Source organism: Gobio gobio, assembly GCF_949357685.1.
Source record: "Gobio gobio genome assembly, chromosome: 21".
NCBI lineage: Eukaryota > Metazoa > Chordata > Actinopteri > Cypriniformes > Gobionidae > Gobio > Gobio gobio.
In genome coordinates, this window is record NC_137117.1 from 8,662,366 (window position 1) to 8,679,867 (window position 17,502).

Here is a 17,502-nt window from a genome sequence, read left to right on the forward strand (position 1 = left end):
CCTCCGCGACCCATGGTGAGTGCCATTATTCCTGCTGATCATAAAATGAAACCACTCACCACTGTCGTCACCCTTACTGCTGCTAATGTCTCCCTTTCAGTGGTCGCGCTCCTCGACTCGGGGTCAGCCGGCAACTTCCTCTCCGGTGCCATCTGCCGCCAGTTACGCCTCAAGACCACTCCGTCTCCGACCACCTACAGGATCAGCTCAATAACCGGAAGACCCCTCAGTCGCAAGCACGTCCGTACCGTGGCTGGACCAGTCACTCTCCAAGTAGGGCTTTTACACCGGGAAGAGGCTCACATGCTGGTTCTGGAGGATTCGACTGCTGACGTGGTTCTGGGGCGCCCCTGGTTGGAGCAGCACAACCCTACCATCTCCTGGAAGACGGGCGAAATCCTGAAGTGGGGCGACACTTGCTTCTCTCAATGTCTAACTGAACTTCCTCTTCCATCCTCGTCTCTACCTGATCTGACTCTCTGTGCCACATCCATCGAAAGTCCAGTTGAACAACGCTCCGTCGATGTCCCCAAGTGTTACGCCCCCTTCAGCGATGTCTTCTGCCCGCAACGGGCTTACAAGCTGCCTCCACACCGGCCATGGGACTGTGCCATCGACCTGCTTCCGGGTGAACCAGTACCAAGGGGTAAGATATACCCACTATCCATCCCGGAGGAGAAGGCCATGGAGGAATACATCCAAAAAGCCCTCTCCCAAGGTTACATCAGGCCGTCTACTTCCCCTGCTGCATCCAGCTTCTTCTTTGTGGCAAAAAAGGATGGAGGCTTGCGGCCATGCATCGATTATTGTTCCCTCAACAAAATCACTGTTAAGTTCCGGTATCCCCTTCCTCTCGTCCCAGCAGCCCTCGAACATCTCCGTGGTGCCACTGTGTTCACCAAGTTGGACCTCCGCAGCGCGTACAATCTCATCCGGATACGTGAGGGGGACGAGTGGAAGACCCTTTATTACCCTTTATTACCCCTACTGGACACTATGAATACCTCGTCATGCCGTATGGATTGGTAAACGCCCCTTCCGTATTCCAGGATTTCATCCATGAGGTGCTCCGGGAGTTTCTCCATCTATTCGTCCTAGTTTACATCGACGACATCCTCATCTACTCCCGGAGCCAGGCCGAACATCGCCAACATGTTGCGGAGGTCCTCAACCGTCTACGTCATTTCCATCTGTTCCTCAAGGCCGAAAAGTGTTCTTTCCACCAAGCATCCGTTTCCTTCCTGGGATACCACATAGATCACAGTGGCATCCGGATGGACGAGAGGAAGGTGGAGTCCATCACAACCTGGCCAGAACCCACTACCATAAAAGAACTCCAACGCTTCGTAGGTTTCTCCAATTTCTACAGACGATTCATCAAAGGTTACAGCTCTATCACTCATCCACTCACCAGTATGTTACGCAATAAGCCCAAGTCTCTGTCCTGGACCCCGGCAGCCACCAACGCCTTCAGCCAACTCAAGAAAGCCTTCACCACCGCTCCCCTACTAGTCCATCCAGACCCGGAAAGGCCCTTCGTCGTGGAGGTGGATGCTTCCACAACCGGAGTGGGAGCGGTGTTATCGCAGCAGCAGGGGACGCCCAGTAGACTCCATCCATGCACCTTCTTCTCCCGCAAGCTCAGCCCGGCGGAAGTCAACTACTCCATCGGTGACAGGGAACTCCTTGCAGTCAAGCTTGCCTTGGAAGAGTGGAGGCATTGGTTGGAGGGAGCCAAACATGCGTTCCTGGTGCTAACAGATCACAAAAACCTTGAGTATCTTCGATCAGCCAAGAGACTAAACCCCAGACAAGCCCGTTGGGCTATGTTTTTCTCCCGTTTCAATTACACCATCTCCTATCGTCCTGGTACCAAGAATCTTAAAGCTGATGCTCTCTCCCGTCTGCATGCTCCTGACGAACAGACCGAAGAACCAGAACCCATTATTCCAAGCTCCCTCATCGTAAGTCCTATTACCTGGTCCGAAGAAACCATCCCCTCCTCCAATGCCTCCACGAACCCTCCGCCGGGCTGTCCACCTGGCTTGCTGTACCTCACTCGGACACGACGCACTCCCACCATTCACTCGGCTCACACGTCACTTGGTACTGGTCACCCGGGGGTCAATGAAACCCTCTCGCTGCTAAAAGAACGCTTCTGGTGGCCAGGGATGGCTAAGGATGTCAGAAGGTACGTGCAGGGCTGTAGGGAGTGTGCCATTTCCAAGTCTCCGCGTCATCTTCCAGCTGGTAAACTCCTTCCTCTGCCCGTTCCAGAACGCCCATGGTCACACCTATGAGTAGATTTCATCACTGACCTGCCGGTCTCAGACGGTAATACCACCATTCTAGTAGTGGTAGATCGTTTCTCTAAATCTTGTCGTCTGATCCCACTCCCAGGTCTGCCTACTGCCATGGAAACAGCTGAGACACTCTTCAACCAAGTTTTTAGATACTTCGGAGTACCAGAGGACATTGTATCAGACAGAGGTCCCCAGTTCATATCCAGAGTATGGAGATCGTTCTTCTCACTCCTAGGTGTGGCCGTTACCCTGACGTCGGGGTTTCATCCACAGTCAAACGGGCAGACGGAAAGGAAGGTACAGGAAATTGGCCGCTTCCTACGTACCTTCTGTCATGACCACCAGGACTCTTGGAACCAGTTCCTGGGTTGGGCCGAGTACGCCCAAAACTCTCTGAGACAGTCGACCACAGGACTCACCCCGTTCCAGTGCGTACTCCGCTTTCAACATCCACTGTTCCCCTGGGATGGGGAACCCTCCGACGTTCCTGCAGTGGACTACTGGTTCCGAGAGAGCGAGAGGGTCTGGGACTCAGCCCACCATCAGTTGCAACGGGCCCTGCGCAGACGCAGGATGGTAGCTGATCTCCGACGTTCTGACACCCCTGTCTTCCAGCCTGGTCAGCTGGTGTGGCTTTCTACCAGAGATATCAGAATGTGTCTGCCTTGCAAAAAGCTGAGTCCCAGGTTCATTGGCCCATTCCCCATCACCAAGCAGGTCAATCCAGTCACCTATCAACTCCGTCTGCCACAAGGGTATCGTATACATCCCACTTTCCATGTCTCACTGCTGAAAGCTCACCACCCCTCTGTTTCTCCCACAGGACCTGACGTAGTTCCCGCCGAACCCCCCCTTCCACTCATCCTGGAGGACGGTACGGCCTACAAGGTCAATGAGATCTTGAACTCCCGACGTCGTGGTGGTCAGCTGGAATATCTAGTGGATTGGGAAGGATATGGTCCCGAGGAACGCTCCTGGGTCCCAAGGAACGACATTTTAGATCCCAGCTTACTCCAGACCTTTCACGACAGTCATCCTGAGAAGCCAGCTCCGCGGGGTAGAGGACGTCCACCACGGCGTCTGGGTTCAAGGCCCTCTGGAGCGGGCCGTGGAGGGGGGGGTACTGTCACAGACACGTCAGGTTCCACCCTCCACCAATCACAGCGCACTCCTTCCCCAGAGTACTGATCACCATCACCTGCACCTCATCACCACACTCATCACCAGCACTACAAGACTCACAACCACACAGCACTCCACGTCCGGTCTCGTTCGCTTATGCTTCAGGCTATGCTTACCTCAAGGACTCTACTACTGATACTTACCTGTCTCCAGCGTGTCTCCTTCCTTCCGTGTTCCTTGTCTGCTGTGTGGGTGTGTTCCTGTCCGTCCCTCAGTACTCCAGCGATCTAAAGTCTCCAACGATCTCCAGTCTCCAGCGACCTCCAGGCTCCAGCGTCCTTCCATCTACAAAACAAAAGACAGTAACTCTCTCTCTCTCGTATCACCTTCTAATCTACCAACAACCGGTTTACTCACCTGCTCCACAACACCTGCTCTACTGTGGTCTAATAAACTACCCTTACCTGTTAACATCTGTGTCTGCCTCCTGTGTACTTGTAACATATATACAGTATATACATGCAAATATTTCTTAAATATATACATGAATGTGTGTGTGTGTTTATATATAAATAATAATTAACAGAGTACACACACATATATTATCTAAACACAAATTTTTATTTTGGATGCGATTAATCGCGATTAATCTTTTGACAGCCCTTATATATATACATATATATATATATACATATATATATATATATATATATATATATATATATATATATATATATATATATATGCCTGGAAACGAAATCGAAAATAAAAAATACATTCAATTAATTAATCAGACTTATTTAATAATCAACACTCAACAGCTAAAACGTTGTAGAAACATTTAAATTGCACATAAGGTAGTTTTTATATAATTTTTATATTGTTTCTACTCTAGTTTTTTGGTGAAATAAATGTTATTGTCAATTGAAATGACAATAAACTGTAATAAACTTGATGTCATGACAGATTTATTCAAACATACGTTAAATAATGACAAAGCATAACTAACAGGTTAAGTAAAAATATAATGAATATGTAATACATTGTATATATTTAGAAAATGCTCTTTAGAGTTATTTTTTCTAGCTAACTAATGAGTTTATTGACTTTTTATTGACAACGTTAAGTGACTGTATAGCATACAAGCTGTTTTATTGACGTCTTTTCTTTTGGTCAGAAACACTGATTGAGCAATTACTTGAGACAGGATTCATTTCGCTAAGTTGTAATTTATATTTTAACATTCCTTCGGATGTTCATTCATGTTTATTTCTTGCTGTAAAGTAAAGAGGAGATGAGACGATCAGTTCACCTGCCGCTTGAACCGAGGCGCAGAAAGCACAAAGCTTTTTGCGATTATTGGATAACAGGCGTGCTACAAATATTTAGTGAAGTTTTGGTCACGCATCAACAGAAAACAGCACAGACTAAAAGATTTTAGATTTAAGAACCCATATCATTACCGGTTAAAATCAAGAAATTAATATTTTGGTAATCCAGATCTAGTGTCGACACAGCTGACATGTTTAACTGTTGTAGCTTATCCACGTTGTTATACAAAATGCCATGATTGACCAATCAGAATCAAGAATTGCAGGAAGCTGTGTAATAATCAGGTATATTTCAGTCATATTATAGTCATAAAATGGACTGTTTGAGTATTTTACAAAATGTTAAGTGCCGTGTCCAGCCCCGTGACACAAACAAACCCCAAACTAATGGTACACAGACGCATCTGGTGGACATGTGTGAGTGTCCGCGCGCGTGTACAGGTTTTTATACAACATCACAGGGAGCATTTTAAGGGATTAGACAGCAAGAGTAATGGTATTTTAAACTGTCTTTCCACACTTTATGAGTGAGTGAGAATGAGGGGGTTCAAGAAAGAGGGAGAGGAGAGGAAGTGATGGAGGTGAGGAAGTGGAGATGGGAGGGGGGAGATAAGAGGCGGGAAAGGAAGCGAGTAGGAAAAGGGAGGAAAAGAGGAAAAAGATAAAGAGATGGAGAAAATAGCAGGAGGTGGAGGAGCTGCTGCAGCTATTCCCTTCAACGCTCTGAGATAAGCCCTGTTTACATCAGCTTTATTGGGAGTACAGTCTAAAAATTATATGATTCATATGTTTTCCTTAAACTTTAACTATAGCGCTCATGTCATCGCTATGAATAAAGATCTGCATGAGAACATTCATGCTCTGCGGTTTACATACAGTATGTGATTGAGGGAATAGTTTACCCAAGTATGACATTTCTGTCATAATTTTACATAAGCCATACCAGTTTGTCATTCTTTAAAACAATGAACTGCTCATCAGTCTTCACATGGTCTCCACACTTCATTTATAGTGAGCATGGCTGTTACAAGGATAAACCTGAAAATTACATTTGTGTTATCATTAACTAACCTTTGGTTTGGAACGACATGAGGGTGAATAAATGACACACACACACACACACACACACACACACACACACACACACACACACACACACACACACACACACACACACACACACACACACACACACACACACACACACACACACACACACACACACACACACACACGTTTGTTTTTGTGAAATGTGGGGACATTCCATAGGCATAATGGTTTTTATACCGTACAAACCGTATGTTCTATCCCCTTACACTGCCCCTGCCCCTAAACCTACCCATCACACACACACACACCCACACACACACATGTTTGTTTTTGTGAAATGTGAGGACATTCCATAGGCGTAATGGTTTTTGTACCGTACAAACCCTATTTTCTATCCCCTTACACTGCCCCTGCCCCTAAACCTAGCCCTCACAGGACACTGTGCAGTTCACTTTCTGTGAAAAAAAACTTGTTCTGTATGATTTATAAGCATTTTGAAAAGTGAGGACATGGGGAACGTCCTCATATTTCACCCTCTTTTTGTAATACCTGTGTCATACCCATGTCATTATACACATTTGTGTCCTGATATTTCACAAAAACATGCCCACACACACACACACACACACACACACACTACCCCTGCCCCTAAACCTACCCATCACAGGAGACTGTGCAGTTTACTTTCTGTGAAAATAACCTCATTCTGTATGATTTATCAGCATTTTGAAAAGTGAGGACATGGGGAACGTCCTCATATTTCACCCTCTTTTTGTAATACCTATGTCATACCCATGTCATTATACACATTTGTGTCCTGATATTTCACAAAAACATGTCCACACACACACACACACACACACACACACACACAAAAGATCGAAATACTCTGGGAAGAGTTATTGACAAAGTGACAGGTCTACAATTCATGGCTCACATACTTCACACACACACGCACACAAAACATGTACTAATTTTTTTCAGGACTTTTAAAGCCTTTGCATGAGGAAATTATTTCCAAATTGTAAGTTCTTGCGATTCATTTTAAAGAGGAAGAGTTCAAGTTAACATATAATAATTCAAGTTGCTTTTTTATTTTGTGATATGCATTTCATATGAAATTTAAATGTGTGTTCATATTGTGTTGCAAAACACCTTTGCTGATATTGAGGTGGGATACGGGTAAAGTTATGGGCAGGTGTGGTGGTATGGGTAAGTTTACCGGTAGGGTTTGGTGTAAGGGAAGGGTCAACAGTGTAATTACAAATGCAATTACAGAAAATAATTACAGATGTAATTACATGAAGGTATTTTAAAAAATGTAAGTACATTGTAAAAACATGTATGTACACAATAAGTGCAATGTATCAAATTATTAATTAAAATGTTAGTACATAGAAGTTAAGGCCACCTAATATAAAGTGGGTCCAATATATCACTATTTTCACTTAGTAAATAGCATCTACAGCTATTTGCGCAAATAGCCGCTGCCTTTGAATAAGTTTCATAGGTAAGAAATGTTTTTAATAGTTTTTTGTTTTAACATAAAGATGAGGTGGCAAGTCCAACACATATATAAATAATTTTTGTACGGCACACTATGTCACGTTTGGCAATCTAGCGATTAAAAAACAAAACATTTTGCGGAAGAACATTGTTTTGGTTGTGCTTTGGCTCTGCGTGGGCGGTTGAATATGATTATCCTTCTGCTCATAAAACATTTACTACCAGGCTTAATAGATAACCAGTTTAGATGGAAGGATCTCAAGTTGACTAGCTTAAGACGTTACTGTAGCTTTACCCATTAATAGACATGATACTTGAAAGTAAATTCCAGCACAGCACTACAACAACCATAATGAAAGTACCTTTCACAACAGAAAATGTTTTACAATGAATATCTACATATGGCAATTTATCTGTTCAATAAAATACCTAAATAAAAACTTAATAAAAATGCCCTCATCTCCATAATCATTTTAAATCTCCAGTTCTCACAATCACCAAAAAGCCAAGCCGATGTTGATTCTTGTTTTATTACTGACCAAACAGACGAAATTTGATCAGACGAAAAGAGGTAGTCTCGGTCCGGATCAAACTGAGCAACGGTTTGGTTAGTTTCTAAACCAAAGGACTTTCAGACCATTTACAGGAAGTAAATCCTGTTTATGTTTAAATATTATAATGTTATTTTTAAATTCCATCTAGGCTATATTGATTATGAAAAGTGAAAAGTGAAAAGATGATCTTTCAGAAATGATTTTGAGCACTTCATTAAGTTTTGTTTTGTAGAAATCCTTTCTTTGAGGTGAATTTCGTTTTGTAGAAATTGTATCTTTTTTTTAATCAATGTTTCATCAGCCAATTGCCTGGATTTAATAAATAAGAAGCAAATAGGCTATAGCAGACAACAATCATGACATGGAGGCGCCGGAGCGATCACTTGCATTGCTCTTGAACATGTCTCATAAATAAACCCAAACTCAGCAGCTACTCGCCTCACAGACATGAGAAATATGTATATGGAAAGCTTGAAATGTCCACTTTTAAACAACAATTTGAAATGAAAAGAAATAGTAAAGCAATGCGCACTGTTCACTAGTGGCAACGATATGCGTCTGTTCATTCATTCTTGTTAAAGTTACCCGCCGAATTGACAACACGCTGACGTCATTCACACGTCCGTTAACAAACCAATCAATGTCCAGATGCAGCTCACATAGATGATGACGAGTGGACACAAGTGTGTCATGTAAAGTTCTTTAGTGCGCTCGCATAATTGCAATGTGAAACCAAACCAAAACTAACCGAATGTATAAAATGTATCAAAACATGAACTTCGGTTCGGACCTTGGTGCGGACTTTCAGGTGTGAAAACGCCCTTAGCAGCTCCATGTCATCCTTTCTTGCTAGTTGTGACAACTAACCTATTCCACTCTCACAAAGAAGCCAGAGCACCTTTTCTCTAATTCTCTGTTTTACTGTGTTTCTCGTCCCTTTTAGACTCATACAGGAGAGAAGGAGAAGATCTGTCCATACTGCGGCCAGAAATTTGCCAGTAACGGCACTCTGAGAGTTCACATCCGCAGCCACACGGGTCAGTGCCTCCTCACCAGCCAAACTTACACTGTTTGCTGATCTTTCATTAATCCTGAGCTTATCTATCTTCAGAGGTTGGCTAATTATTCTTCCCAAGGCATTCATGTAAAAGCTCGGTATTAAACAATACCTTTAGGGGGCTTTCCCGGCGACCCCTACAGTGTTTGTCTGATTTCACAATCAACTCTATCAAATCCTAGTGCATTTGCGTTCATCTTACGTCACCACAAACATGCACGGCACATTATAGAGAACAGAACGCGGTCAATATATTGTGTTTTTTATTAATTTGGTGCTATTATGTGCAGCTGAGTAAATTACTTGAGTCCGTGTTGCTTTCTCATCCACGCGAATCGTGGCACAGTTCGAGTGCAACCGAACTCAGACAACCTCCTACAGGTAGTCTCGGGTTCGGTACCCTGGTGCACACACAATCTGCATGACAGCTTTCACATGACCAAATTTTCTTGCGAGCCGTGCCCCGTTTCGAACTAAACTGCCAGTGTGAAAGCATCCTTAGATACTTGTTTTGTGGCATAACAACAGACTTTGAGTTAGGAAGAAATTGAATAGAAAAGTATATAGTATGCCAGCACATGCATTGCATTTGGCGTCTTGCTCTCTGTCTTTCTCCGTGTGAACATCTCAGCGTGGACATGGTGACAGAGAGCATGTTCATTAAAGAGCCTTTATAGCGGACAGCTCAACATTCCCGTGTGCTGCCATAACAACAGACTACAACACACACACACACACACTTCTGGCGTGCTATCTTTGTGGGGACTCTCTCATAGGCGTAATGGTTTTTATACTGTACAGACTGTATATTCTCCCCTTACACTAACCCGACCCCTAAACCTACCCATCACACAAAACTTTCTGCATTTTTACATTTTCAGAAAAACTAATTCTGTATGATTTATAAGCTTGTTTCCTCATGGGTACCTCGATTTAGAGTTGAGTCCCCATGAGTCTGTGTGCATTCAGGTTGAAGTCCCCACCGGGATAGAAACACACACACACACTCACACACACACACACACAAAGCACTTGTTTTCTAACCCTTACCCCACACATACACGCATAGTTCAACAAGGCCAAAACATGCCCAGTGGAGTAAAGACAGTGTACGTGTGTGTTGGAATGCTGTAGACATGGTGAGAGTGAGTGATGCGCCTGAAAGAAAAGAACACTCTTTGTAGGCATCCAGCATTGTGACCCCTGACCTCTGCTGCCTGTAAATCCGACTTTCCTTTCTTTCAGCTGGACTTGTATTATCTGTTCTTCTTCTTTTAAAGAGACACATGCTCAAAAACATCACTTCGGTATCTTTGTACCTGGTCTTGACGCTATTGTAATGGCAGATCATTCACATGTAATGTAAACGAGCATAAAATCTCCAAAATACTGACATTTTAATAGGCCCTAAGGCACTAGACTATTTCTCTTCTTACTGAAAGTGAAATGCTGGTAGAAGATGATGATCTTTCTCTTTTCATCCATTTTTTATGTTTAAAGGGATAGTTCATCCAAAAATGAAAATTGTCATTAATGACTTACCCTCATGTCGTTCGACACCCGTCAGACCTCCGTTCATCTTCAGAAAACAAATGAAGATATTTTAGTGGAAATCTGATGGCTCTGAAAGGCCTCCATTGGCACAATGCACTGTTCACTCTCAAGACCCTTAAAAGGTACTAAAGACGTCATTACAAAGTCCATCTCACTACAGTGGTTCTACAATAACTTTATGGAGTGACGAGAATAGTTTTTGTGCGCAAAAAAACCCTAAATAACGACTTATATAGTGATGATGATTTCAAAACATGGCATCATGAAGCTTCGAAGCGTTATGAATCAGTGAGTCGAATCATTATTCGGATCGCGTGTCAAACCACTTTGGCGATCCAAACTGCTGAATCGACTCACTGATTCATAACGCTTCGAAGCTTCATGATGCCGTGTTTTGAAATCGTCATCACTATATAAGTCGCTATTTTGGGTTTTTTTTGCGAACAAAAACTATTCCTCGTCACTCCATAAAGTTATTGTAGAACCACTGTAGTGAGATGGACTTTGTAACGACGTCTTTAGTACCTTTTAAGGGTCTTGAGAGTGAACCGTGCATTGTGCCAATGGAGGCCTTTCAGAGCCATCAGATTTCAACTAAAATATCTTCATTTGTGTTCCGAAGATGAACGGAGGTCTGACGGGTGTCGAACGACATGAGGGTAAGTAATTAATGACAGAATTTTCATTTTTGGGTGAACTAACCCTTTAATATCAAATACAGTATTGAGAGAGACAGAGGATAGGATGTGCCTTAGAAGGGTAAGATTGAACTGACTTCAATAATAAGCTGAAGGGAGGATTAATCATTTAAACATTGATATTTACATTTTGTTTATATTTTTACCACAACATTTTAATATCTGAAAACGAATAGAATCATTGAAGCAATTTCCAAGAAACTAACTGAACTTTCAAATCTCTGAGGCCACTTTTGCTACTGATGTGTCAGAGATGCTATTATAACAACTCTGTATTAACCCTCTCATATTTGCATATAAAAACATGAAAATGAACCAGCGGCTTAGTTTTTATATTGGCACGCAACTTCATTGTGATTGTATCATGATTAGTCAATACGTCACCCTATATTTTGGCAATTACCACACACCAAAGGCAGAACTTCAGCTTGGTGAGGTGAATTTGGTGTGGTTTAGGTCACCATAGGATTATATGTGTTGAAAGATCAAAACCACTGAAGATATCAGCAGTGGATTTAGCAGGGCAGCCGATTTCTGCGGCAGTTGTGTCTTCCTCCGTCCTTCCCCCAGCTCACCTCTGTTCGACGGGGTTAAAACCCAATGCCGGCAGTCTCTCTGCTGGTTCAAAGGGTTAATCTCATGATTGTTTGTTTGGTTAACCTGCTTGATTAGAAGCTTGATTCCGAGTCTTTTGCCAAAGTTAAACTCAACCCAGTACTTCCTATAAATGAAATCATACCTAATTAAAACATCTAAACCTAATCATAAACCCAACCATCTGTTTCTCAGATCCGCATTTAAGCTCAGCTAAACACGAAACTTTCATTCCACCCGCACATTAACATCCACAAAGCTGTGATTTTGACTCTTTTTCATTTCTGTGGTGACAACACAGCCTTTGCAGACAAAGCTTAATGCACTATACGCGTGATCAAGGCTGTTTATTTGGTAATGCCGGGTTTGGATTTGACAGGGCACAGAACAGGGGGATTTGCATTATTCTCCAACAGCCAGACTGGCGTGAGCTTTACTGAGCTCAACGTGTTGATGATGTCATCCTCAGGCGCCACATGGGATTCCGCTTGTTAGCCAGCGCTGTATACAAAAACTACCTTTAAAAACATAACCTCACCTAATTTCCATTTTATAACGTCACAATTGTACCACTGAACAGCTACATGAATGATTTTACTGTTTTTAGATAATGTATAAGCACCACAGAAGAAGTCCATATGACTTTAGCATTATATTCCATGTCTTGTGTGAACAAGTGTCTATAATTTAAGTTATTGTTCGCTGATAAATCTTAAAATTCTATTCAATTATGTATTTCAGAGAAAAAAAATAACACCATACAGGTTTGGAATGAAGGTGCGGTCACATTTACCATTGATCTGCCAAATTTTTAATTGAATTCCCTACATTGAGCGATTGAAAGTTGTTTGGTTTGAAAGTGACTTCTGTGTGAGCCGTGCTTCATACATCGCTACACTACTGATAATAGACAATTTTGCTAATGTGACAGGTTGGTGGATAAATACCAAGTGTGCCACACAAGTCCTGAAAAGTGAAGCCAAAGCGCCTTGATCGCCCCCAGGTGACTCGTCCCAGTATAGGTCATAAACCCCGCCCTCTCCATGAAATGTAATGGGACATAGACAAACTAAACAATCAAATTACACTTCAAATACATTTTTTCCAAAGATTGTTTCTGTCATTTTAGGCTGTTTTTATCACGCTGATGTTAGTTCAAGTGTTCATTCTTTAAATAAGTTTGGTTTTAGTTATTTGATGCTATAAAAACGGGGATGTGACGTTACGATTGACAACTGTGATTGACAGCTGAGATTGACAGCTTCTCGGAGCGAAGTAGTCACCAAGGCACCAACTGACTTTTTCTGGAACTTCGGGAGGAGATTGGAGCTTTAACTTTAATCTCTACATTTCTATAACTGTTATTTCACAAAATGTTCAGGGGCGTGTGATTGATTGGGCGGGAGTGTGTATGATTACACATGATATTGCTTGTTTCTGCTTCTTACTCGCCTGTGTTTTGATCAGGAGATTCTGCACTCTTTCATAAGATGTGTAATAGCGCCCCCTACCGTATAACAGTGAAAGCACGGAAACCCGGAAAATTCCATGTTGTTCCATGTTGATGTTAGTTCAAGTGTTCATTCTTTAAATAAGTTTGATTTTAGTTATTTGATGCTATAAAAACGGGGATGTGACGTTACGATCGACAACTGTGATTGACAGCTGAGATTGACAGCTTCTCGGAGCGAAGTAGTCACCAAAGCACGGACCCACTTTATATTAGGTGGCCTTAACTACTATGTACTTAACATTTTAATTAATCATTTGATACAATGCACTTACTGTGTACATACATGTCTTTACATTGTACTTACATTTTTAAATATACCTGTATGTAATTACAATGTAACTACATAAATTAATTTCAGATGTAATGACACTGTTGACCCTTTCCTTACACCTAACCCTACCCTTAACCTTACCCATACCACCACACCTGTCCCTAACCCTACCCGTATCCCACCTCCATATCAGCAAAAGTGTTTTGCAATACAATATAAACACAGTAAGTACATTGTACTTATTTTTTGATTTAAGTACATAGTAGTTAAGGCCTCCTAATATAAAGTGGGGCCCAAAGCACCAACTGACTTTTTCTGGAACTTCGGGAGGAGATTGAAGCTTTAACTTTAATCTCTACATTTCTATAACTGTTATTTCACAAAAAGTTCAGGGGCGTGTGATTGATTGGGCGGGAGTGTGTATGATTACACATGATATTGCTTGTTTATGCTTCTTCTTCGCCTGTGTTTTGATCAGGAGATTCTGTACTCTTTCAGAAGATGTGTAATAGCGCCCCCTACCGTATAACAGTGAAAGCACGGAAACCCGGAAAGTTCCATGTTTGGCGGGGAAGTATTTTCTCACAAACAACAGACAATTCTGTGTTAGGCGGGGAAAGAGTTAATGACAGCCCAACATGGGCCGACCGCCAGCCTGGTGCGTCGCGACCTTCAGATTGCCAAACACAGTACAGAACTTCAAAGTCGATGGAGACTGGGCTGTTTTAAGATGGAATGGGTGTTTCGCTTCAGAGGTTGAGCTAAAAACACCCACCATCCAAACAGATCCAAGGTCCCCGGCGTGAATGGATGCTCTGTCTGCATTTATGCGTGTGTTAGTTTGCACGCTCTGCTGGGTTAGCGTGGTGCCATTGGCAGGAGGAATGCAGGAGGACCTAAAGGAAACACTTATGGAATGTGAAGGGCTGAATGACATCATGTGAGGTGTCAAGGCCGGGAGAAGCTAAAGTTGCCCTGGTTTTACATCTCATTTACGTGAAACTGAAAAGAGCCATTGTACAGCCGCCGTGTGTAAGGTGTGCGTGTGTGGAAAAGCCTATGCGTTTGCCCTCAGGACAGATCAAGCCACATTAGTCTAGTGCCCTCATCAGTGAAAGTAGTTCAGCCATGAGGTCAGTGCTCATGCTATCGATGGTCGTTGGTGAAAGTGACACAAAACATTAGCCATGATCTGAACACGCTCCTCTAACATTAACTAGAATAGTTTTACGTCCTGTCTGACCCACGTCCTGTTTGGTTTGGTTTTCCTACCTACTTTCTGGCTACGTCTGTGTTGCTAATTTTGTTGTATTGAATGAAGCATGCTATAGCATAGTATGATGATTTTTGATTAGCTAAACTCTATGCAGATTTAGAAGTGATATTATCAAATCGGATAGATTCAAAATAGTTGAAGATGCAGTATAAAACTAAACATTTTATTTTAAGGTGATGTAGTTATACGTTACTACATGTACTTACTATAGTAATAATAGTAAATTGTGCTTAATTATAAGTAACTAACTCTAAACCAAACCCTAAACCTAACTGTAACTCATTAGAGGGGTCCTTGATTATGATTTCACTTTTTTTAGAGTTAGTGTGTAATGATGCTGTTTGAGCATAAACAACATGTGCAAAGTGACGACGCTCAAAGTTTAAAGCAAAGGGAGATTTTCTTTTACAGAAATCGCTTTTTAAGGACTACAACAAATGCCTGGTAGAGACTACAACAAGCTTCTTCACGGGTTGGTGACATCACAAACCCTACAATTTACATAAAATTTACATAAAAATGTACCAGGAACACGCAACAAAGGGGGGACAAATAGAGACTTTCAAAACATCATATAATAGATAATACAGTATGTGGCGTATTTTGAGTTGAAACTTCACAGACACATTCTGGGGACACCTGAGACTCACATTACATCTTGTGAAAAAAGGCAATCTAGGACTCCTTTAATATTACTCAGTACTTATTTCACCTTACATCAACTTAAAATAAAGTGTAACCAAACACTGTTATTTTATTATTATTTTATACTATTATAGTCTTTATGGATATTTTGAATTAGTTTCATTTTTTGTCATTTGTATTTGTTTTTTATTACTATTTAATGTTTTAATAAATGTTTTATTTACATTTTAGTATTTAAAGTTTAGTTATTATTTATTTCCATTTTCCAGTTTATTTTAAGTAATGTTAGTGCTTCAACCTCAACTTGTTTTTGTTAATTTATTTCTTCATTACCGAGTTTTTCATCTAATATTTATACACTCATTAGGAACACCATACTAATACTGTGTTTGACTTCCCTTTGCCTTCAGAACTGCCTTAATTCTATGTGGCATTGATTCAACAAGGTGCTGAAAGCATTCTTTAGAAATGTTGGCCCATATTGATAGGAGAGCATCTTGCAGTTGATGGAGATTTGTGGGATGCACATCCAGGGCACGAAGCTCCCGTTCCACCACATCCCAAAGATGCTCTATTGGGTTGAGATCTGGTGACTGTGGGGGCCATTTTAGTACAGTGAATTCATTGTCATGTTTAAGAAACCATTTTGAAATGATTGGAGCTTTGTGACATGGTGCATTATCCTGCTGGAAGTAGCCATCAGAGGATGGGGACATGGTGGTCATAAAGGGATGGACATGGTCAGAAACAATGCTCAGGTAGGCCGTGGCATTTAAACGATGCCCAATTGGCACTAAGGGGCCTAAAGTGTGCCAAGAAAACATCCCCCACACCATTACACCACCACCACCAGCCTGCACAGTGGTAACAAGGCATGATGGATCCATGTTCTCATTCTGTTTACGCCAAATTCTGACTCTACCATCTGAATGTCTCAACAGAAATCGAGACTCATCAGACCAGGCAACATTTTTCCAGTCTTCAACTGTCCAATTTTGGTGAGCTTGTGCAAATTGTAGCCTTTTTTCCTATTTGTAGTGGAGATGAGTGGTACCCGGTGGGGTCTTCTGCTGTTGTAGCCCATCCGCCTCAAGGTTGTGCGTGTTGTGGCTTCACAAATGCTTTGCTGCATACCTCGATTGTAACGAGTGGTTATTTCAGTCAAAGTTGCTCTTCTATCAGCTTGAATCAGTCGGCCCATTCTCCTCTGACCTCTAGCATCAACAAGGCATTTTCGCCCACAGGACTGTCGCATACTGGATGTTTTTTCCTTTTCACACCATTCTTTGTAAACCCTAGAAATGGTTGTGCGTGAAAATCCCAGTAACTGAGCAGATTGTGAAATACTCAGACCGGCCCGTCTGGCACCAACAACCATGCCACGCTCAAAATTGCTTAAATCACCTTTCTTTCCCATTCTGACATTCAGTTTGGAGTTCAGGAGATTGTCTTGACCAGGACCACACCCCTAAATGCATTGAAGCAACTGCCATGTGATTGGTTGATTAGATAATTGCATTAATGAGAAATTGAACAGGTGTTCCTAATAATCCTTTAGGTGAGTGTATATTTGTATACAGTTTTCAAAGAATCATAACAAAAGTGGAAGATCTGCTATGCTTTGTCTCTTTTATGTTATGCACAGGTATTCTTATATGTTTTACGTAGTGTCTTTTCTTTTAGAAGGGAGGTGTTTTGGACATTGTTACTGTCCTTTGCTCTGATATAATGATACCTACACCAGTACACCTTAGAGCGTTATATTCTTCATTTCTAATAACTCGCGTATTTACCAGAACAATGTTCCTTCCCGAGTAACTTGCAGTTTTATGCCTTAACCGCTAAAGGGCCAAATCGAATGTAGAACTTTGACAGTTCTAAAAATACAATCTTGTAAGCTTTTCATGGACACCCTCTGGCAGTGAACTGTATCACTATACTCTCACTATTACGGTCACTGTAGGTAATTTCTGGCTATGACTATGAACTTCTAGTTATTCTCTTAATACACAGGTTAAATTTTCAGTG

General features: G+C 41.9%; 1 protein-coding gene across 1 annotated transcript in view; it reads left to right on the forward strand.

The window, feature by feature from the left end:
- Positions 1-17,502, forward strand: part of prdm5 (PR domain containing 5) — a 132,260-nt gene that overhangs the window by 62,283 nt on the left and 52,475 nt on the right. The window contains exon 13 of the mRNA XM_079802787.1: positions 8,810-8,903. Within this exon, the coding sequence (XP_079658913.1) occupies positions 8,810-8,903 (94 nt within the window). The remainder of the gene's footprint in view (positions 1-8,809; positions 8,904-17,502) is intronic.